Consider the following 14,700-nt stretch of genomic DNA (forward strand, 5'->3'; position numbering starts at 1 on the left):
AACTAACCAAGTGTAAGTTGCTTTTGATAAAAGCATCATTAAAAGTAAAAGTCACATTGTAAATAAGTGCTTTCTATATGAAATATATATATTAATAATGTAATTATGTGCGGACAAAGATGAATTTTCAGCAGTCATTACTCCAGTCTTTAGTGTCAGATGGTCCTTCAGAAATAATTCTAATATGCTGATGAGGCACTCAAGAAACATATTTTATTATTATATATGTTGAAAAATTGTTGTAATGCTTAACATTTTTGGGAAACTATCACAGATTATTTTGCAGGTTACTTTGATGAATAAGTGCAAAAGAACAGCATTTACATTACAAATGTCTTTATACTCCAAACTCTTGAATGTAAACAGATGCACACTAGAAAAAAAACATGCCAAAATGAACTGTTGGCAGATATACATATTACATTTTCTATTCAAATGAAAAATATTGGTTATTCATCTTGCACTAAGGGACATAAAGAAGTTTACGTATAATTAAAATCTGTCTAAAATTTGCATGTCCCTTTTAGTAGCAAATCATGCCTCATGGTTCACCAAAGGCCATTTCAAATATTAATAAATCAGAATAAGAATATATCTAAAGAGATGGAGAGACAGTCAGGTTTTAAATCACTTTAGGCAATAAAAAAAGCAGACAGGGAGTTAACAGCAGGAGAAAAGTAAGAAAATAGTTAAAAGAGAGAAAGAAGAAAAGTATGAGTGGCAAACTGCTCAAGTTAGTTCATGCCCAAATTTTGCAGAATTAGTAATACTGGCAAAAACAGTTACTTGTGCCAAAGCTGCATGTTTGAATGTGCACAAGACGAGAAGGAGAAGGTCTGTATAATACTCTGACAGTTAATTGAGACTGTAGATGTTTAAGAGGTTCATCTTCCTCCGGGCATGTCATATTATCTTTAGCAATGGGCTCCCCGACACACACACACACACACACACATTTCATCACTTTATCCCCTAGTCATCACACCATGGTGCACATCTCATTAACAATAGCCAGTCTACAGAAAGCATTAGACCCAAATTAATCTGATCTAAGCTGCTCCTAACCTGTGACTGAACTGAACAACACTTCAGTGAATTGTAAGCAGAATGCACAGACACACCAGTCTTTATCTAATGACACTCAGATTCACAGGATGGGGCCCAGCGCAGACAGGGGCCGTGAAGTGGTGGCACTGTCCTGCCAGGGCGTGTGCTCTCTGCCAGAATGCAGTCGTGCTGTAAGTTAACCGCAGGGCGTGCGACAGGGTTTGGGCAGCCGGTGCTTAACTCTCCCCTCTCTATCATTTTCCATGTCCCTCACTTCTCCACTCAAAACACGAACCGCTGACTGGAGCTGCTTCACAGAACGGATCGTCTGAAACATTTCGTTCCATATTTCTTGGGCAAATTCTTGGCCTCTAATTTTGACTTTTCAAAAAAAGGATGGATGGAGGAAAAGAGCATTAAATAGACAGACAGGAGGGGAAACGAGTGAAATAGAAAGAGGTTGGGAGAAAATAGAGCGAAACGATGGCGACAAATAGGGACAGCAGCTATGGAAAAACTCCACGGCAGTGTCGAGAGACACTAAAACTAAACCTCAGTGGGGAATACAGCTCAGGATGTCCTTTTATTTTCAGACTGACCATTAAATAAACTGTAATACGGCCAGCTTTTAGAGGAAAGGAAATGTAGGTTTAAGTTGTCTGTATTTTCCTACATAGAAGAATAAATTAAGAAACCCTGTTAACTATGTTAAAAATCACATTCACATATGGGAAAGTGGATCACAACTGATTTATATGCAGCTTCATTTTTTTGTTTTATTTTTAAATTGAAGTTTCAGTTTTTCTAGTTACTTATGTGAAATGACGTAGTCTAAAAATTAGATTTCCAATTAAAATTAAAATATACACACACGCAATAATTTATATAATTTAAAATTAAAATTTTCATGTTAAATTTAATGTTAGCCAAAAATTTACAATAAAAATATGGTGACAATGTTTAAGGTATGGCATCCTGATAAGGGCATCAACTTGAATGTGCTTTTACTTTTTTTTTTTTTTTATGTGGTAAATCATAGTTTTTTCTTACCAAAAATCGAACATTTGAAAGTATTTCACAGTAGAATTCCATGTAACATGATGTTAACATTTTTCACCATTTTTTAAACAATAACTGCAGCATTTTGCTTTAAAAATTACAAATTACATGTCTACTATAGAATATTGGAGCACCCTTTTGAATTGAAATTTTTCAAAAAAAAAAATAGTTTTTTATTCTGCTTGTTCTTCTGTTTTTGTAAACTGAAAAGATGAAAATAAAATAAAAAAAAAAAAAAAAAAATTGGCAAATTTAGTTTTAAAGTGAAAACTCATGTGCGGATAGTTGCGCTGTTGTCACTGTAACTCGTGTAATACACAAGCTTTGCATGCAGATATGTAGGCCGTGCCAGAGAGAGACCTTTCTCAGCTTGTTTGTCTGCTATTAGCATGTGAAGGTGATAAACGTACCTCGTCAGGCGCTGTGGTTGAGGGCGCTCCCCAAACTTCCTGTGAAGAGAGAAAAACACTTGAGCAGAAATTCAACCACAATACAAACAAAAACATGATTTTATGCACAGATATTTGAGTGCACACCTGTGTACTTTACTGTACCACTGTAACACACACAAGCCCGTCTCCCATCACTCAACAGTCATGCACTCAAAGTTGAGATTAGCAGGCTTGCAGCTGTTGTAGTGACCTTGCGATAGCACGCTCACATGACCGTGTGTACAAACACACACAGGTGGCCAAACTAAACCACTTTCCCATTCTGATTACATCCACCAGGCTAATTATCACAGGAAAGCTGTCTAACGGCACAGTTTAGCGATACCTGGAGCCAGAAACGCATGGCGTTCCCTTTGACAGGGATTTAAAGGAATGTTCCGGGTTAAACGCAAGTTAGGCTCTCGCCACAGATGCTGTTGATTACCGCAGCCCTCGCTTTGGAAAAACAAGCATAAATCACATTTACAGTAATAACGTATAATGGAAGCCTACAGGCGAGGCATTCTCTGGGATAAATGTTCAAATAAATAAAGTTTTCAAAGTAGTCTTGTGTTAGCACAAACCATATAATCAATATAGTGTGATTAAATTAGTGCTTGCTAATCTTTAACGATTACTAATCCAATATTTCAACTTTTACAAAGCCGCTTAACTCACACAGTTTACGCTGGGATTTCAGAAAGAATATGATTTAACTATTTGCAAAGTTTATACAGAGCAAACAAAGAAATAAAATACAAATTTTAATAATTTTGTGTAGGATTTACTCAGAAATGCATTGTCTATTTCCCAAATAATTATAAAGAACACACTGAAGTATTGTGGAATTATGTAGTAGAAAAACTGAAATTTTCTTGTAAAATATATTCCAATCTGGAAAAAGGTTTTTTAAGAAAAGTCCAATGACGGCCTCACATTCCCTCAGACGTGATATTTCACGTCAAGCAGACAGAGCTGTGTTTCTCCTAAATGTCACAGTGAATTGTAGAGTAACAGATCATCAGAGTACAGTAATGTGGAACACTGATTGGATGGTTTCACTTATGTTTGTGACCTCAGACGGCAAATAATGAAAAGCGTTGCCTCATTTCAGAAGAACCTGAAGGCCTGTCGTGACCCCTTCTGTTTGAAGCTGTTACTATAGAGACCTCACAACTGTTATTACTTGAAATCTAACCGAAAGACTACAGTGCTCCAACACAACACTGGCCCCGGTCCAATTAGTTCAAATGCAATCCCAGAATGCACTGCAAAGAGCTTAGTAGTGGTGATGGGGGGGGGGGGGGGGTCATCCTTCCAAAAAAGGAAAAATATTATTTAATATATCAAATAAATACATTTTTAAAAAGCACAAAACACTGATGAAATATTAAGAGACAAATAATTACCATGTACTATTGTATGAGCACAGCAGCACTGTTTAAGGTTAAACAAATGATGTCTGTTTGTCTGAGTATCTGGCCACTAGTTTGTTTGAGTGTGTTTTAGTAAAGCAAACACGGGCCCGAGGCGTGGTCTTTACGGTACAGCTGATCCCCAGGGGTCCGCGCTAAACTGACAGCAGCCTGGAGGTTAAAGCTGAGAGGAGACAGAGACGGTGGAGGGTTTAAAATAGAAGGAGAGAGAAAAATCGATGGCTGGAGCTTCCTGATCCAACCCCAGCGAACCTGAGGGAGTTACAGGAAGATCTCAAATCAAGTCACGCTGCCAACGCCACGAGACCGGAGAAGACCACCGCAGACTGAGAGAGGACACTACAATAACAGCTTTTCTCTGAAAAAAAGCTGTGCATAGTAAAAAACGAAGCATTACGAAATATTAATTCGGTGACACTTTAGTAGGGACCAATTCCCACTATTAACTATAGCTTATTAGCATGCCTATACATATTGACTGCTTATTTGTACTTATAAAGCACATATTCTACATCCCTAATCGTACCCAAAACCCAAACTTAATATCTACCTCATTAGCTAGCAATAGGCAGCAAATTAAGGGTTTATTCAGGCAAAAATCATCATTAATGGTTTGTCAATGGCGAGAATTGGACCTTAATATAAAGTGGGACCATTGATTATTTTTTACTCCCCTTGATATTATAATTGCAATTCATTTTTATTAATAAACGTTATAAGAAAAAAATTGTTTTGCATGGGGCAACAGCACACCTTATTCTTTCAGTAAACACATCCACAGCAAGCAGAGATATGTGTTCGTTAATGAATAGTTTTATTGAGAGAAGGGCAGATTAAATTGATCAAAAAGTACAGCAAATAAACATATTTCATAATGTTATATGATTTGCATTTAGTCATTTAGCGGATCAAAAAGCGACTTCAATCAAAATTAAGAAAAGAGCAATGATATGCAAGTGTTATAACAAGTCTCAGCTTTACGCAGTACACGCAGCAAGGTTGTTGTCTTTTTCCATTATATAATAAATAAAAAGATAACATAGTATGGAAAAAGAATAGAGCAAGCTAGAGTTGGAGGCCTTTTTTGCTTGTATTAACTGTATAATACATAAAAAGAAAACTAATAGATACAATAAAAAAATATTAGAGAAGCTAGTGTTATTTCTTTTTAAAGAAAACAAGTAGTTAGTAAATTAATAGAGTGCAAATCTAAAAAGGGGCATGTTTCTTTTTATTTTCTTTTTTTTTAATAGAATTACAATAGAGTGCCAGATTAAAGATGCTAAGATTTAAATTTCAAATAAATGCAGTTATTTAAAATTACTATTTATCAAAGAATTGTTTATATATATTTTTTTTTTCTTTTTTTTTCACAAAATATTACACAGCTGTTTTCAACACTGATAAAAAATGAGAAATCTATATAATTGTAATCTAATTTAACAGACAATTAATTGATCAGCCCTGCTTTCTGAAGATTCTAAGAAAAAAAAACTGTTGGAAACTCTGAATTGAAGCACAAGTGCAAGCCTGCAACTCGTCACAACTTGACTGAATACCCATATCCTGACTCCACAATTGCAGTGTTGTAATACATAATCAGAGAAATTAGCTGTCCTATTTACTTGTAGACAAACAGCAAAGCTTGTTCCCAAATCTGCTAGAACACAAAAGGTCACTGAGTGAGGGAACATTGGAAAGAAAGGGAGGGGAAGAATGAAGAAGACGACAGACAGGCCTGGAATTATGGGAAGGGATGAGGCACGTGTGTGGGAGAAGAGGAAGATAAGAAAGAGACAAAAAAGCAATTAAAAGAGAAGAATAAAAGAGCAAAAAAGAGGATCAGGGGTTTAGCAGCAGAAAGATAAAATAGAAGAGAGAGAGAGAGAGCATGTGTGTGCTAGTAGAATAATTATAGAGCTGTAGATCAATAAGGTTCCCACAGTGAAGTGCTGATGTTTGAGAGGATAATGGATACCAGCTCGCTTCAAGCACATGCTGCTACTACACAAACCCCACAATCAGGGGCCCATCTGGGGCCACAGCTCTGCTGGCCAACACCAGCCGCCTGCCCTGGATCTCCAGCACAGAGCTCAATTAATAGGGACTTTTCTTTTGGCTCTCTCTTCTTTCATTTCTGCTCGCCTCGCCACAGGAAAGAATAAATGTATATTTATATAACTATCAGAAAAATATATGTATATACTTTAAGCATTGTTTTTTACCCCCATAACCAAATAGTTGGTTTTAAATTTGCAATGACAGCTGGACATTTAGCAGATATATAATGTAACGTCAGATTCTCTCAAATAAAATAAATAAATAAATAAAATCTAATAAATTCCACAAAGAAACAGCCAACAACACGCTGACTTAAATGTGAAATTCTGCAGTAGAAAAACACTCCAATAATCTTGGTTTTATTTACAAGTCAGAAAAAATCATTTTATATAAATGTACAAAACATCAAAAGCACTTTTGCTGGAGAATGGCATACTGTGCAAAGGCTTGTTCACAATTACAAGAAATGTTCCTCATGTCCGCCAGCTAATGTTATCTTGTTTTACATCAGCAGAACTCACAAAACAACCTTCAAGAACAAACTTTGCAAAGCACAAAAAGAGTTGCACATGATCAAGAGGATAAAGGTTGGATCACTGTGTTCACTGAAACACAGAAACATAAGAACTGCTCTCAAGCTCTGTTACACCAGCCCTGGGCCATCAGGCCACTCTTACTCTGAAATATCTGTCATGTGACACTCTCCCTTACCATCAAATTATTTAAAATCCATGCTGTTCATATAGTGTCATATATTAAACGTACAAACCGGTGAGGGGTCGACAGGAACCTTCTTAACCACTGCATTGTGCTCCATTTACATTTTCCCTTTAGCGGTCCAGGCATGCAGCATTACAATCAACATAAAACTCTATTCACAACACATTTTGCTTTTGTAATAAAAACAGAATGCACGGCTTGATTTTATCCACTGGGAAGTGACTGAGAGGTGAAAAGTAGGCGCTCTGCATCAGAACCGAGCCAGATCTGCATGAAGGATGTGGAAGGTTAAGGTCAAGTTCACCCTCGAGAGCATCTTGATGTCTCCCAGCGGTAATGTGTCTAAATAAATCTATCATTATTTGCTACTCTTGCTGTAAACTTTATGATTTCTGCTTAACCAGGAATGTGTGTTGTGACAGTAACGGAGTAAATTTTTATTTCACGTTAACTCTAAAGATGCATTTTAAAGCAATGAGCAATGGAATTGAAGCATGCTTTCATTTGACATCCATTTATACTAAGAAAGAAATATTCTACTGCTCAATTTTTACTTTTATTCGTCAGATAGGTACATTAAATTCTTACTGCAGTTATTTTGGCATGAAAGTTCAGAGGACTGCTTGTTCAATCAGACAATTCAGGTTTCGAAATACTACGAGAAAAACACACTGAAGGAAAAACACACGCTCACTTTCACAACTTTTCCACTCCAAATGCGTAGCTCATTTTGCATATCAGCAAAGGCCCATCATGTGCACGTTTCATTCGCAGGCACAGTTATGGCCCATCAGTGGAAGAATCAGGCGCTGAAAGAGTTTTATATCTGAAACATTGTGGTTAACGTGCACCTGTTATAAAAACAGCCTTACATTCTGACAAATGCCAATATCAATACGTGCCACTTCCCTTGACTGACATACAGCAAGGCCTACTTGATATTTCTGTGCCATTTGTGTAGAATCATGCACTTATACTAAAAAAAAAGAAGTACACAGAATTGAAAAAAAAGTCCTCGGGTTATTCGTGTCTGGGTCTGATGGAGAAAAAAGACTTCTTCTTCGAGCCATAGAGACTTTAATTGGCTACAAGACCAAACATGAAGGCTGTGGAAGTCAATCAAATCGGGATCCCACCACATGTCAAGATGCTGGAAAAAGAGTCGTCACAAGAGAGCGCAGAGAGAGAGAGAGAGAGAGAGAGATGTGAAGTGTGGAGAATGTGTGAGCGATAAGAGAGAAAAAGAGATACAATTTCGACGAAAAACCACCAGCATTTCCTTGAAGTCTTCCTACAGAGAGAGGAGTTGAGCGTGAACATGAGCGTGTTCAGAGATGTGCAAGCTTCATGCGTTGAACACTATCACACTTAGTTGTTTGTGAAACGCCACTAATTCAGCTCACTGAAACTCTACTCGACACGCCTCGAGTTAATCAGAGCACAAAACAATGACAGGACGCCCAGATTTTATTGTTTTGGAGCAAATTTACATTCATTTGATCCTGAGGAAAATATGAGGCCGAATGTGACTCAAGTGATGGCCATTCCATTTCACTGGTGGTGTTATGAGGAAATGTTTTTTTCAGCTCGTAAAAAAGAGAGTGATTAAAAAAAAATGAAAAAAGTCCCCAGATTTCAGCTGGAGTCTTATCCTATTTACTCAGTGAGGTCATGTGGTAAGATAGCGCTCTCTCTCTCTCGCTCTCTCCAGCTCTGCCACTATCTATCTGACTTGACCCGTGGCTGTTTCTTTGTATCCATCCTCATGGGACTGACTGACAGTTAAGAGCTTCACACACTTCAGAACCAAGACAGTAACTGAGACACAGGGTGACAAAAATCATTTTCAGCTTTCAATAGCATTCCCCTGAGACATGCTGATTGTAGGCCTTTTGTCAAGACAAGATCACAGAGAATAGCGTTAAATTCTCCTAGATCTTCTGAAAAAAATATATTATACTCTTTATTTTACATAGAGTATGGAAATAGTCATTAATGGAAGAGTTCATCCAAAAATTTACATTTTCTAAAAACGTTAAATAAAAATGTATTTCGTTCATCCATTCAAATGTAAATTAGTTTCTTTATCGGATTAGATTTGGAAAAACTTTGCATTGCATTGTATGACTTGCTCACCAATGGATCCTCTGCAGTGCATGGGTGCCGTCAAAATGAGAGAAATCACCCACAAGCAACTGACATGACCATCTTGTGAAGTGAAAAGTTAAATGTTTGTAATACACAGATTTAATGTAAGAGCATAACCGACTATTAACTTTTTTTTTTTTTTTTTACTGGAGTAATTGTTATAATTGATTATGGACTGGTATTTTAGCCAGAAGTGACAGTTTAACATTAAAATGACTTAATGATAAAAGTGTTTCCTTCCAACACACAGCTTTTCACTTCACAAAATATGAATTTATTGACTAGAATTGTGTTGTGTCACTCTCTTTCTGCTGGCACCCATTCACTGCAGAGGATCCACTGGTGAGCAAGTCATGTGGTTATACATTCCAAAACAAAAACTAAAAAATCTACTGTAAGATACCACCTCTTTAAAGTCATGATGAAATGAAATCAGGAACATCTTTACTTGCATATTCTGGAATAAATCGAAGCGTAACGGATTACTGAAAAAGACAAAAACCCATTTCCTCAAAACCCGCATTCATTTTCACTGCAAGACCATTAAGTTATGACACTTAAAAAGAAGTAAACATATGCATCGAGGCATTTATAATATGCATGTACAAATTATCATTTCATGCCGACATTAATAATTGAGGAGGTGCGATGGGGCGTTGGGGGGATACAAAGCAAAAAAAACCTATTAAGTTTAAGAAGAATGATGCTGGTGACATTTCCCCTTTCAAATCCCTGCAAGCGGAGCTCAATAGAGGAAAAGGAAGTGCTGTCAGAATTGTTTTTAATCTGTTTTTCTGCATGTTATCCAGTTTTTGCTTCCTTCCCTCCATCCTTCCGCTCCTTTCACTCTTTTGTCTGTTCCATGACAGCACACAAGGAAAAGTTCCTCTCTTACTCAAGGTCGACTGAATCAATGAAGTGACACTCTCGCTCCAGTGTTAGTCGACTTACAAACGCATATGACATTTCTTCTGTCTGCGGTTTATTTCACTTACATTACTTTAGTAAATGTGAATCAAGACGTGATTCTTGAGTAACCTACATAGATAAGCTCAAAGGTGACCTATATTTCAGAACAGTGAACAGAGGTGTGGTGGATGTTTACAGCGTATGCACTTCACAATACTTTGATCGTGGAATGTCAAAACTATCGCTATCTCAATACCAAGAACTTTTTTCTGTTTTCTGAAATACTAAAATAATGTCTGATCAGAAAAATCAGATAACCGGATTGCCTTCCACTGTAAATGTCACTATTACATTGTTAAAAAAAAAAAAAAAAAATACATGACAATAAAAATAAAAGGCAATATTTAGCCTTTATGTATAATGCATCATAAAAAAATAGTTTTAGTGCATTAATTATGCCTTGTAATGCGCCTTATAATGCATTGGACAATCTCATGAATAATTCGAACCACAGTTACCGTAATACATTATAACTATCAATTTCACTATGCATTTTAATGCATAATTATAATGCATTATACCCTTTTAACAACCTTTTATAATGCATTATACATAAAGGCTTTAAGTAAAGTGTTACCAGATTTTTACTTCAGCAAGGATGTATTGAATCGTTCAAAAGTTACAGTAAAGACATTTATAATGTCTAATATTGCACAGCACAAAAACACTCCGCAAAAGATGTCTTTCAGAAACAAAAAAAACAAACAAACCGACCTGTGAATGGTATAGTGCATAAATAAATCAAGAAAAATAATGCAGTGAAGAATATGCAAATAATATTCAAATAATAAGAATGTGCAAATAATATAATAAACCAATTTGTAGATTTTTCTATTAATATTATGTGTGTATATATAAAAACAAATACATGTTTTACAAGCACGAGAGCCCTACTTTGATGGTATTTGACTTGAATGTATCTCAAGGTCATTAACCTTTTAAAAACATGATAGGTGCCGACAGGCTAAGTGTCTTTATTAAGTAGTGCAAAAGTCTCAAAAAAAGTATTGACTCCCTGTTTTCCAAAAGGAAGTGAGGATGATGTAATGGTTTCATCAGCCAGAGCAGCAGGGAGGGTATTTCTTACATCAATACAGAGTAAATCAGTCCTCAGTGGGGATTTTAATTTAGACTCTGTAGGCGGCCACAGATTTCACTGCAGCATGATGGATGCGCCTGGGGCTACATTTTCAGAGAAGGAAATGATAATTGACCACTAGACACTAATACAAAATAGGACGCATTGTTCATCTGATCACAACAGAACATTATTTAGAAACATCGGGCTAGATTTTAAAATAATTTGGCAATTCCCATTTTCCAAAATCATTATCCATTAAATCAGAAAAATCTTCTTTAAAGCCTGTGGATTGTGCTGCCTAAAGACACACTGCGATCAGGCTATGCTTGTGAACGTCTCATTTAGTAGACTGTTTTTGGACTTCCCCAGACAAGCCTCATGACAGCATGAATGACAGCTGAGCATTTTTTCCCTTGTCTCTGAAAAACCACACGCCACAGTGACAGAAATGGGAACTGAGATTCCTTAACCAACTGAAATCTACAGACGGGTGAATGTGTAAAACCTGAAGCAACGAATGCATGCAAACCAACACGGCGATGAAAATGCACTGCGTTTCTTCCTCATAAAACATGATGTGGTTGAAAAACAGAAAATAAATTACTTCCAAACAGATTCTGTCCCGATCAACCGGGGATTTTTACACTTGTTCACCACATTTTTGGTGAGCAGACAGCCAGCACGAAAAGACCAAGCGTCAATGACCTCCAATACTCATTCGAAATCTGATCAGGAACAGTAGATCAGTGGAGACATGTTCATGTGGCTGAGTGGAAATGAACATCCAAACCCAATCAGATAGGAATCCAATCGATCAAGACATGACTCAATCGAGTATTCTTATTCACAATCATTCAGATGTCCATTAATAGAAGAATTAACTGTGACACTTTTCACAACAACCAGTACTTAGAAAAGCCAAAAAAACAGAACTTCTAAATGTTATCACAAAACTAAGAGCATTTTTTAGTTTTTTTTTTCTACGTAAAATAATCCTTCTACTTATGTGCGAGGAGTGACTAACACGCTCAAACAAGCACACTGTAAATCACAGAACATGATGTCGAAACCACGTTTCTCAAGAGCTTCGACCTTCTACAACCTTCTACTTTTGCTCTCCCTCTTGTATCCTATTTGTATTTACAGATTTCCTTCATAAATGATTTATGGTTTAGCATCCATCCATTTCATCTGGTCCCTCTCGGAAGCTGGTCTGGCAATACTTCACATCTGACTGTTCCTCCCATTGTGTCAAAGTTGGGTAAGAAAGTTCTTAGTTTGGTGTCTGACTAACTTTAAATGAATTGTGTCTAAATGTTGTGCATTATAAAATATACATTATGAATAAAGAACAGACCGGTTGTACTTGTTGTTGACAAAAACAAAAGACAGAGAGAGAGACTGTAAACCTCCCAAAAAGAGAAAGAGTACAGCATATGACTGTGTTGACAGTATAAAAGTGTTTCTGTATCTGGCACTCATCTGCCTAACAAAACAAAAAAGCAACAACTGCACATCGGTATGGGTAGCTGCAGGCCACAGGCTGTGACATCATCAAAAACAGACAGGAGGATTAAAAGTGCAGATACCATTTCAACGCCTGCGGCATCCTCTAACTGAGCTATCCACTGTTATCACTGCTCTATTCACAGTGTAGACGCGCATAGTTCAGAAAAAAAGAGAAGTCCCGAAGTTATTCCCAAAGGAATAAGTCACAAGATGTCTATTCTGCTGTCCTTTATTAAAGGGTTGTGCAATGTGTGGTACTGGTAATAATAAAAACAAAATATTTTCTTTGTGCACCTGAACTACCTTCACAAAAAGAAAAAGAAAAAACACTTTGCTGAATTTACGTGAACTATGAATATTAATGCTGAAGTGTGATTACAACTGTTTTCACACAGGTTTCCTCAAACACGTATTCTAATGCTAATCTACTTCCAACCCAAACTTGATGAATCTGTTAAATCATAAGCTGACAAGATGTTAGGGCTGATTAATCGCGATTGTCTTGCGCATTCAGTCAGTAAAGCCGGTTCTGTGATTAGTAGTAAATCTCCATCACCTGCTTTCAGGTGGAGCAGCATTTACTACACAGAGCCGTAATCATCTGACAAGCTATGCTAAATCGCGTTCATAAATCGCAGACGATATAATCGTAGGATTATGAAATCGACTAAATCATTTGCTATAATGAAACCTGTTTGTGGATCTTCTCAGTGAACTATGGCTCTGTGTAGTAAATGCTGCTCCATCTTTACTCTAAACTCACTAGATAACGTCAGTCGAGTGTTAAAAAAAAATCCTTCTGATGATGTCATGTCCATGAGATGATGTGGCTTAAACAGAATAATTAAGGCACACGATATTTAATTGTATTCTTAGCAGTGATAAATGTCGATTAGCATTTCATTTTAGATATACTTTATTATGATGAAATGTATATAATAAGAACCCAGATTCACCATATTGCCGTAGTCGTGTGTTTATTAGTCACGTTTAATTTATAAAAGCAGTTAAATCTTCTGTTTATCCAGCTTTGCTAGATGTCTTCTTCGTGGCATATTTGGATTTTCAGCGCGAGTGTCCTCTGGCCTTTGGATGGAGATTTACTACTGACCACAGAACTGTGCTTCACTGAAAGATAAGCATGACAATCGAATCTTCAGCCTAATCGTGATTTATTGCCTTGACGATTTAATTTTCGATTAATTGTGCAACCCTACAAGATGTCAAACTGCACAAACAAACAGGATCACTTTTTATGTAAATTCTTAAGTGAGTCACAAAATAGACTGCGGCATAGACCAACGGCATAGAATTAATTAAAGAATCGTGCCAATACAGACACATATATATTTACTGACTCATCACACAGAGCTTTGGTGGATGCCTGCTTGTCTCGTAGATGATCTGTTCGCGCGCTTTACCTTCGAGCACGAGCAGATTGGTTTATTCGCTTGAGAAGCGTTCAGATTTTCCACCAACAAATACTACTGTTCTAAATAGCGATCCACCATGGCACGACCGATCTCGCTCTTAAAGGGAATGGGACACTCTGATTGGTTTATTGAACGTTACGCACAATACTCATTAAGAGAATAGGGTCAAACCATTCCAAAAATGCGCCCTTGCGCACAGACCGTTTTTCCGTCATTAAAATAGCAAAAGTGGATTTGGACGCCCTGAGTGCGCTTTACGCTTTGTGTTTAGATCATTAAAATAGGGCCCAGAGAGCTCTTGATCGAGTCCAGGTCTTCAAATGATACCTAACCCTATATGCATCCTCACTATCTTTTGTAAACAAATATCTGCAGCTCATGTATGTTCTTGGTCATCTCTTTCAATTCTTTGTTGAAGTATTCTGGTTCCAACAAGTTGCTGAGCATAAAATTCCATGACGTCATCCACTTTCATATCGAAATCATCAGAATTGTAACTTTTATTTTGTGAGCTTTAAATGTTTAGTGTAAGCATACATCACTACACAGCCATGAATTCGCTGAGGACCGTTTGCCCAGGCTGTGGATTAAAGGTCATGATGTTGGACAGACCGATCATTTCGCTTCATAAGACCTCAGTGTATCATCAGGAGCTATAGGTATCAATTTGGTCTTGTTTGTATATGTTTTTTTGACTATCCAAACCCAGCAGCCACAGAAATGTAGTGTATGAAACGCCAAGGACAGCGGTTTCACCTAAAACTCTTTTTTACTGTTCTACTGATGAAGTCACATACATCTTGGAT

General features: G+C 36.9%; 1 protein-coding gene across 1 annotated transcript in view; it reads right to left on the reverse strand.

Moving 5' to 3' along the window:
- rbpjb (recombination signal binding protein for immunoglobulin kappa J region b) overlaps window positions 1-14,700 on the reverse strand; it is a 53,024-nt gene that overhangs the window by 23,118 nt on the left and 15,206 nt on the right. Inside the window, exon 2 of the mRNA XM_026268678.1 lies at window positions 2,517-2,555. Coding sequence (XP_026124463.1) covers window positions 2,517-2,555 — 39 coding nt within the window. The remainder of the gene's footprint in view (window positions 1-2,516; window positions 2,556-14,700) is intronic.

This window comes from Carassius auratus, chromosome 7 (assembly GCF_003368295.1).
Source record: "Carassius auratus strain Wakin chromosome 7, ASM336829v1, whole genome shotgun sequence".
Classification (NCBI taxonomy): Eukaryota; Metazoa; Chordata; class Actinopteri; order Cypriniformes; family Cyprinidae; genus Carassius; species Carassius auratus.